The 9,061-nt window shown below is 35.5% G+C and overlaps 2 protein-coding genes across 4 annotated transcripts in view; one reads left to right on the top strand and one right to left on the bottom strand.

Annotated features, from left to right (window-relative positions):
- The window catches only part of LOC107695751 (glycoprotein-N-acetylgalactosamine 3-beta-galactosyltransferase 1-A-like), a 5,705-nt gene extending 1,304 nt beyond the window's left edge, over positions 1 to 4,401 (top strand). For all 3 annotated transcript variants that reach the window (XM_016495780.1, XM_016495779.1, XM_016495778.1), the window contains 3 exons: positions 265 to 529; positions 1,474 to 2,138; positions 3,900 to 4,401. In XM_016495780.1, the coding sequence (XP_016351266.1) occupies positions 307 to 529; positions 1,474 to 2,138; positions 3,900 to 4,226 (1,215 nt within the window). In that variant the 5' untranslated portion in view covers positions 265 to 306 and the 3' untranslated portion in view covers positions 4,227 to 4,401. The remainder of the gene's footprint in view (positions 1 to 264; positions 530 to 1,473; positions 2,139 to 3,899) is intronic.
- A 2,198-nt stretch (positions 4,402 to 6,599) lies between these two features.
- LOC107695797 (tachykinin-3-like) lies at positions 6,600 to 8,834 on the bottom strand. Its single transcript, XM_016495847.1, has 7 exons — positions 8,719 to 8,834; positions 8,305 to 8,420; positions 8,120 to 8,219; positions 7,982 to 8,011; positions 7,848 to 7,901; positions 7,037 to 7,115; positions 6,600 to 6,862 (listed from the first exon to the last, which is right to left on the bottom strand). The coding sequence occupies exons 2-7, from the start codon at positions 8,404 to 8,406 to the stop codon at positions 6,844 to 6,846; spliced, it is 384 nt and encodes a 127-aa protein (XP_016351333.1). The 5' UTR covers positions 8,407 to 8,420; positions 8,719 to 8,834; the 3' UTR covers positions 6,600 to 6,843.
- Between the last annotated feature and the right edge of the window lie 227 nt (positions 8,835 to 9,061).

The following is a 9,061-nucleotide window of genomic DNA, read 5'->3' as shown; positions in this document are numbered from 1 at the left end:
GTATTTAAGTTTTTTTTTTTTTTTTTTTGCCAGGTTTCCTGTTATATGGCTGAAGGGATAAATTTGTCTAAGAAAGGAAACAAATGCTATTTCAGTGTTCCCCCCCCCCAGATAGAACATTTTAAAAAGTAATAATTAACATAATTTAAAAATAGTATTTTGTCATTTCATAATGCAGGTTATAGTATATTAGGATCTTTGTATCCAGACTGTTAAAACAATCACTGAAACTTAATACACTCAAAGTAACCAGTATTTTTCTAGCCTCACAGTGACCAATGTTGGTGGGATCCCTGAATTGTCACCATGAAAGCAGGGAATTCAAGATGTGCTTTCTCCCTGGGCTTCCTGGTGGGCAGCTGCACCTTGTACGTCTTCTTGAGACAGGTGTGGTTTGAGAAGAGCTTCAGCTGGAAGCTTGATGGCAAGAGCAACCCTGCTCCACTTGGGCCTGAACAAACCACCCCCGACCTTACCTGGAAAGTGGAAGGATCTGCCCTGATCAACCTCAAACACCCTCACCAGCCAGGTGCTGCAGCGCCCTCTAGTGCATAATTTATGTTACATACATTAATGAGTGTAACATGATATATAGCACTGTCTGCAACATAATAGCTGATGCAAAGCTTTCACTTTATAAACACTTAATTGAGTTTTCACTGGACAATATTGTATAAAAGTGTATTTTGTAGTCACAGTAATGTGTTAAAAGTGCACTAAGCAACTTTACTGGCACATAGGCCTACTAGAGCAGCATAGCGGCAATATTATGCAAAAGCGTCATGTTTTTAGTTACCAATGCCACTGTATTCACAGTCAGCCATGATTAATTTATCATGCAAAAAAAAAAGTGTCCGATTACAGGGGTGTTACTGAGTTAAAGAGAGGATTAGGATGGTTGTTGGTTAATGACTTGATGCTTGTTTTGTAATACACACACACATTATATATATATATATATATGTGTGTGTGTGTGTGTGTGTGTGTGTGTGTGCGTTTGTGTGTATTACAAATATATAATAATAATAATAATATTTTGTTTAAAAAAAAGATTGGTTAAGATTTAAAGTTACAAGTAATTAGTTTTTAGGGCTGCACTGTGATCCTTAAATAGAGTCTTTTAATGTCATTTAATTATTCTTGTTCTAAATATGCCTGACAAGATGCAAAACACACAATGCAAAATATTTAATATAAAAAATAAAGTTTGTTTAAAATTGATTATTGTAAATGCTATAAAAGTTCTTCAAAACCACATGTAAAATAAAATAGCTTTTATTAAGCTACTGATAGGTATACATAATTTTAAGCATATTTTTCAAAATTACTGTTGTTTTCTGTATGTGTAAAGCTTTTTTAATTTTTAAAATGCAACGCTTACAGAATCACTACAATATAAAGTCTCTAATGAATATAATATTTTGTATTGTATTAAATTGCAACATAACTATGAAATTTGTTTTAAATACACAGGAGAGGACAGTCACATCGCAGATGAGCTGTTTGAGAAAGTGCGTATCTTGTGCTGGGTGATGACAGGGCCTAGTAATCTACAGTCAAAGGCTCGGCATGTGAAGGCAACATGGAGCCGTCACTGTAACGTAGTGCTATTCATGAGCTCTGAAGAAGACCGCAGCTTCCCCACAGTGGGCCTTGACACAGGAGAAGGCCGCGACCAGCTCTACTGGAAGACCATTCGTGCTTTCCACTATGCTCTGAAGAACCACGGCGATGAGGCAGACTGGTTTCTCAAAACCGACGATGACACGTTCGTCGTTGTGGACAACTTGCGCTGGGTCTTGTCAAACTACACGGCAGAGCAGCCCATATACTTTGGAAAGAGATTCAAGCCGTACGCCAAGCAGGGCTACATGAGCGGTGGCGCAGGTTATGTGCTCAGCAAAGAGGCCCTGAGAAGGTTTGTGGAGGGTTTTAGCACTAAAGTGTGCACTCATACCACCTCAGTAGAGGATCTAGCGATGGGTCAGTGTCTGGAGAAAATGGGGGTGGTAGCAGGGGACTCCAGGGACACACTGCAACGCGAAACCTTCCATCCTTTCATTCCTGAGCACCATCTTACAGGAAAGTTCTCCAAGACCTTCTGGTACTGGAACTACTGCTTCTACCCAATTGTAGAAGTAAGTCAAACACTTTGATTTTTTGCACAGTTACACTAGCGTTCAAACGTTTGGGGTTGATACGTTTTTTTTTTAATGTTTTTGAAATAAGTCTTTTATGTTATCAGTTATTACACTTCAAAATAACGGTTTTCTATTGTAATTCTGTATATTTTAAAATGTCATTACTCCAGTCTTCAGTGTCACATGATCCTTTGGAAATCATTCTAATATGCTGATATAGTGCTTAAGAAACATTTTTTCTCCTTCTTATTATTATTAGCAAACTTAATAGTTAATAGTGCTTAATAGTTTTGAGAAAATTGTAATACATTTTTTTTCAGAATTCTTTGATTAATATGAAGGACAGGATTTATTTGAAATGGAAAACTTTTGTAATATTATAAATGTCTGTTCTGTTACTTTTGATTACTTTAATGCAAACTTTTGAATGGTAGTGTAGAATAAAATATGCACTCATTGTAATTTTTCCTAAGATATTCTATGTCCTTTGTGACATTTCTCTACATTCCACAGCTTCCGTCTCCTACACACAGGAAGCAAATTAGTTATTACTTTGGTAATGACAGAAGTTAAACTAATCTTTTGAAAAGTTTTAAGCACTTAAGTACCATCTATGCCTGAGAAGAAAAAACAATTAAAGTGTCAAAAGCAATTTTCCATTCAAGTAAGTATTTTGAGTATGAATAAAAATCAACAACATTGTTTGAGAAATATACTTTTAGATTGAAATGACCTTATAATTTTAGCCCTCTCATTTTTTTAAATGCCACACTGAACTAGAAACTCCTTCAGGTGATTGCAAGTGAAACCAACAATGGATAGGTTTGATGGGGACAGCATTTGTCAATAGTTTTTCTTTCATGTACATGATGTTGTGTTGTGTCTAGACAGCTAATGACACAATTTTGTCCTGTCGTGGTCATCAAAGTGGCAACAAGAAAGGATACGAATGCTATTTCAGAGTTTATAAAGTTAGTATAAAAAACAAGTATGATTAGGAATAGAATTGTGCAATTTCTTTCAGAAAAATTCCTTTTTAATACAAGTTAAGCTCAATCGAACAATGTTAATGACAGAATGACATCAAAGCAAAAAAGAATAAATCAGTTTATAGATAAATATCTGTTTATCCGTTTAAAGAATAATTGGTCGTTTATCCAATGCACCTATCGCACAGGTGTGAGAGGGTAATTGTTGATTAATGACAGAATGACAAAAAAAACTTTTTTTCTTACATTTTTCTTTTTAAAAAAGCAAAAAACAATGTTATATTGAAGCTCTTACAATAGAAGTAAATTTAAGATCAGAAATGCAAAGCTGATTATTTTTAAAGTGCTTAAATTACTCTTCCGTTAAAACTATTTTTTAAGCTGTAAAGTTCTCTTTTTGGTCATTAGCAATTAAATTTTAAACTTTAATATAACTGGATGCATAAAAAGTTAGCAAGTGATTTTTTTCCACACTAAAAATCATATTAACATACATATTATTTGTCTTATGGCTGCATTTTAATGTTTACAGATTGGCCACATTCATTTCAATTAAAAGTGCCACACTGTAAGCCAGATTTTTGCTTTTTTAAAGAAAGGGTGGACAAGTCAAAATTAATTTTCATAGTAATCAACATTATGACACAAGTGCTGTTGATTGAGCTTAACTTGTAATGAACCTAGAATATTCCTTTAATGCAAACTATCTGCGATCACATGGCAATGTAACAGACCAGCATCTCTTATATTAGTTTTTTTTTCTCTACAGGGCCCACAGTGCTGCTCTGACCTAGCTGTGTCTTTCCACTACGTAGACCCTGAGCTAATGTACACTCTTGAGTACTACACTTACCGTCTGAGGCCATATGGCTACCGACACCGCTACCAGCCTCCAGTGCCTGCTGTACTGCCTTTAGCTTCCCACACTGGGAAACCTACCACAGAAGCTCAGAGATTAGATGAGCGTGTTAATGAAAAGTCAGTTCCAACAAACACCATGAATCCCAGAGCTGAGAAAGTGAAGACTACTGGAACAAGTCACAAAGTCACAAATGCTGCCCAGGGGAGAAACATAACGGACAGAAGCACTGCATGATTGTTAACATGATTGTTTCTTCTTGTATAAATACAAAATGAACGCATGTAGCATTTTGAATCATCCAGACTGTGTACTGTGCAAATGGAATGGTGTAGTGGTTACAGGTCTGGGCTAATAACCAAAAGCTGTAGGTTCAAACCTTAACAATGAACAAATTTCGTCCTTATTGCTGTTGATCAGGTAACTTGACTGGTTGTGCCAGTAATAAGCAGTGTTGGGGAGTAACTAGTTACATGTAATGGCGTAACGTAATTTAATTACAAAATAAATGTAACTGTAATCAGGTACAGTTACTAAGAAAAAATGTGTAATTAAATTATGGTGAACCCGGAAACACCAGTCACTATTGTCCACAAGGTGGCAAGTCTGGGAGGGGACCAACTCCACCACAGTGTATAGTGGAGTCAGCTGAAGTTACAGAGAAAGACTTGGGAGGTGCAGTACAGAAAAGCCCAGGGCCCTCGTTGATTATATGTCACACAGCAGAATGGCTGGCTGATGAGACCACTGAAAAATTGAAGGATAGTGCTTTTGGGGATTGTCTCACTGTTGAGGTGAAGATAGCCAGTGTCAAGACCAAGTGCCTCTTAGATACAGGGTCAGAGGTGTCCACTATCTCCGAGTCACACTTCAGACAGCACTTTGGGGAGCAAAAGCTAAAGTTGTCCTCTGCATGCTGGGTTAAACTGACAGCGGCCAATGGACTAGACATTCCTGTCTTAGGTTGCTTACAGGCTGATGTAGAAAGAATTAACTTGACGGAGCTCAAACTCAAAACACACGGCAGCAACAAACAGGAAGTGACGTTAATTTGTTTAATATATACTTTCAATATAATACATATTAAAAAAATGTTAATTAACGAAAATTAACGATGATTTTACTATAAATCCAAAGACAATGGTTACTATTGTTAAACCATGGTAACCACAAATTAACTATGGTTTTTGCTACACTATCCATAGTTTAACCATGGAATTTGTAGTAAAAAATAAATACAAATGGTAATCCATTTGCCAAAAAAAAACATGGTTACTGTACTTTTACTAAAATAAAAGCATGGTTAATTTTTGTAAGGGAAAAACATGACTCATGTTCAGTATTAGGATTTTTCTATAAAGATATTGTGGTGATGTACTAATTTTGACATGTATAGGCAATTTGGAAAGTATAGTTTTGTTAAATCTTGAGTATTAAATGTGAGAGATAGTTATCAGGGCAAAATAAAGAGACTGAAAAGAACAATGGAGGTGAAGGTGCAGTTCAGGAGATAACTTTTAATTATTTTGCATGTCCCCATCCTAAGGATTTAAACCTTTTTTTATGTGAGGTCCATACAAAAAATAGGGTTGTCCATGTTTCAGAATTTGTTGTGGGTGTATGAGCGTGAGATTTCCCGACCTGAATTTTTTTTTCCCAGTCCGCCCCTCGTGGAAATTAATGGCACAGACATGCGGTTTCATTTACTACACATGGGCCTACTGAAGCTCGTGGTGTTTTCAGCCTCTGCCACCTCAATATATGAGTACATAAACATAATCTCTAGAACTGCTCTGAGTCACTTCATGAGCATTTTACTTATTTTGAAAAAACTATCGTCATATCATACCTATTACATTTTAAATAGGGTAACTTGTAATCTGTAACCTATCACATTTCCAAAGTAACCTTCCCAACACTGGTAATAAGTCAACTGTAAGTCACTTCGAATAAGTGTTTGCTACTCCACGGATTTGTTAATACGGTCCCTGCTATTTTAATAAATTATTTTGCTGCCTTCTAGTCTGAGTACAGTGAAAGTGTCTGATTCACAAGCCATACTTCATCATATATTATGGCCAAAGTACATGAAGGACTTCGATAGTTTTATATTTCAACAGTGAGACAAAAATGAAAAGCAGAGTTTCATATGATGTTTTTTTGGGGTTTCTTTAACATTTCTTTACTTGGAAAGTTTAGATGACCTTATTTTTGTTGTGTTGTCTATGACTGTTACATTACTAAACTGTTTCTTTAAGGACATGCTGTGCTTTAATGATCTACTGATATCCAAAGCACTAACACTCAAACTTGAAGTATTAGTCACTTGTTAAGTATTAGTATTAGTTGACATCAAGTTAAAATACATATAAGTTTGATGTGCGTAATTATATACGCAGTTGGTCATGAAGCCTCTGTGTTTTGGCAAATGTAGCAAATTATTGCTGTACAGTTTTTTGTGGGGTCAAAGTCATTATATTTTATGCAGTTTTGAACGTTTAAGTAATAAAAGATTGTGAGATCAGATAGATAATTTTTTTATTTACAAAAATCATGTTTTATACATTAGACAGCAAAAATAACTTTTAATAAACATTGAAATGCTGGTGATGTAAGTGGATATGCAAATGTGGTAATATATCTAGGTAAATGTATAATCTGCAGTACAATGAAACAAATCACACCATAAGAAGAAATGTTTATTTGATTCATCTTATATAAATATTTTCTTTTGCTCTATCACTTTTGTAAAAAATTATGACTTTCTGTTGTTGCTCCAAAGAAATGTCTTGAAAAGAAGCTGTCATGATAGGGTGGGATGGACGATTCACTGGATATTAAATAATTAATTTGCCTATAACCCACGACGAAACCTGCAACAAATTGTAAACAAACAAAATAAGTATATATCTATTTACAAGAATAGCCAGTAATTTTGGAATAATAGGCAGACATGCTTTAGGAACAAATGTGGCGTTAGAAAGATAAGTGTTGTAATAGCTTCAGAAAGCCTACAGATGGCAGAACAGCTTCACTGAATTGCTCACCTTAGTTTGCATTTGTTGAAGAAGTTGCCTCCTCTTGCGCCTGTTTCTGGATAATCTTTCCTCCATGGACGCCCAGTTTCTGACAACACAAATACAGTAAGTCTGAGATGCTGAACAAATATCTGATAATGTTAAGCTTTGATATTTGTTGAGTTTGTTATATGTTTGAGGTTTAGCCCACGCGGTTTAGTAAAGACAGAATCGTTGCAAATGTGTACATTTAACTACAGGTTTTCGTATGAACAACCAGTCAGACACTGGTTTAAGTTTCACGAACCTTAAATTAGACATGCTTCATTTCGAGACGGATTTGACTAAGTAATAAAAACTTGCAGATTTTGAGTCACCGCTTTAAGATTCAACGAATTTATTCAATAAATGATTCATCAGATTCAAATCGATAACTCGTGTGAATCATTGAACCATTGGTTCAATTAACATGCTCAAGAATCATTTGTTCGTAAACCAATTCACACTGCTCCTTCTGGTGTATATTTTGATTCACTAAAAACCGACTCATAAGAGTCATTCGCGTGAGAATCAGACTGCATTGGTCAAGCTGTATGTTTTTGATTCCCTAAAAAGAACCGGCTCATAAGAGTCATTTGTTTGTGAATCGAACTACTGTACTAGGTTTGTTTATTTCGGGCAACCCGCGAGGACGTTTTTTTCAGGATCGTGTTCAATTCATACTAAACCCCAAAAAATGATTTCGTGTAGATGTAAATTGACATCAAGACGACGGTCATCTAAAGGTAACTTATGCCTTTCACAAACGACACTGAAATAAAGAGAAAAGCTGGTAATTTACCAGGGTAAGTGCTTCGTCGACCCATGAGTCCAACAAAGATATCCTGCATTTCCCCTGAAAGACAACATATATTACGTTTTCTTAGATAATTTAAAACAGAATAGAAAGCACAAAATCCCTTCAAAATGTCTTACTTTTACGCTGAGGTGGTATATCATCTGTGTCTGGGGGAAAAATGCATTCGCAAAACATTTTAAAAACATGTTTCAGTAGGAAACTGAAGTAAAATTTATATATAATTACAACAACAACAAAAATATCTGTTCACTCACCGACGTTCCTGCGCCCCATTAATCCGACGAAACTGTCATAATCCATGTCATTATACCTCTTCAGCAAGTTATGAGCCGACAGCCGAAAACTTGGACTCTCCTGTGCATGAAATTAAGTTTTGATTATACAGCTCGGGCAAAACTATAGATTTATACCTTTTAGATTATCATAATCTGTCACTTACACCTGAAATTGATCTATGAGACTCTGACTGCTGACATCTCGATTCACTCCATCGGGTTTCCAGCACCAAAACCAAGAACAGTAACACTAGCCCACGGTACATTTTAACAGATAAGACTGAGGAGAAAATATCTCAAAACAGTAAAGCAGTTTTTTTTTCATAGCGTCCGTATTTTTTTTTTTTGCTAGACCCAGTAACATTTGAATGAAAATGAAAACAGTTTTCCTCTACCATCCTAATTGCAGTTATACATGTTTTTCTCTTACATTGGTATTTAGTATAATTTACCACTAAACCACCAGGAAGGAAAACCTTTGTTAAATCAATGAAAAAACATACATTAAAATAAAAAAAATCTAAAACGATACTGTAAAATTGTAACATGAAATACATTTTACAAGGTATTGTACTTACCTAAGCTGAGGATAATGCTATGTGGAAACAGCTGAGTTACAGTTTGTGGTCGAGGAGTTAAATCCTTTTGTGATGGACTCTCAGACAAGAGACACAGAGACAGGGATTCTCTCCTGTCTGATTGTTAATGATAGCAACATGTGAGTAAATCCAATCTGATGTCGCAGTGTAGGTGTGGTTTAAGGGTTTGTAGTCTGCATCAGTGATGACCACGCAATTGAGATCCTGACATCAGAGGCGTGAGGCATTCCTTAAAAGTAGGGATGCACGAAAGTATATAAAAATTTGGATATAGATTTATCGGCCAACATATCGGTTATCGGCTTTCAAAAATAAAGAATTA

Source organism: Sinocyclocheilus anshuiensis, unplaced genomic scaffold, assembly GCF_001515605.1.
Source record: "Sinocyclocheilus anshuiensis isolate Anshui unplaced genomic scaffold, SAMN03320099.WGS_v1.1 scaffold234, whole genome shotgun sequence".
In the NCBI taxonomy this organism is placed as follows: domain Eukaryota; kingdom Metazoa; phylum Chordata; class Actinopteri; order Cypriniformes; family Cyprinidae; genus Sinocyclocheilus; species Sinocyclocheilus anshuiensis.
Note: the sequence above shows the minus strand (reverse complement) of the source record. Positions and strands in the feature narration are given on the sequence as shown.

Coding starts and splice junctions, on each gene's coding strand:
- LOC107695797 (XM_016495847.1), bottom strand. CDS start 8,406: ATGTACCGTGGGCTAGTGTTACTGTTCTTGGTTTTGGTGCTGGAAACC. Junction 8,220..8,304: donor CTCATAGATCAATTTCAGGT/GTAAGTGACAGA, acceptor TTTCATGCACAG/GAGAGTCCAAGTTTTCGGCT. Junction 7,902..7,981: donor TATACCACCTCAGCGTAAAA/GTAAGACATTTT, acceptor GTTGTCTTTCAG/GGGAAATGCAGGATATCTTT.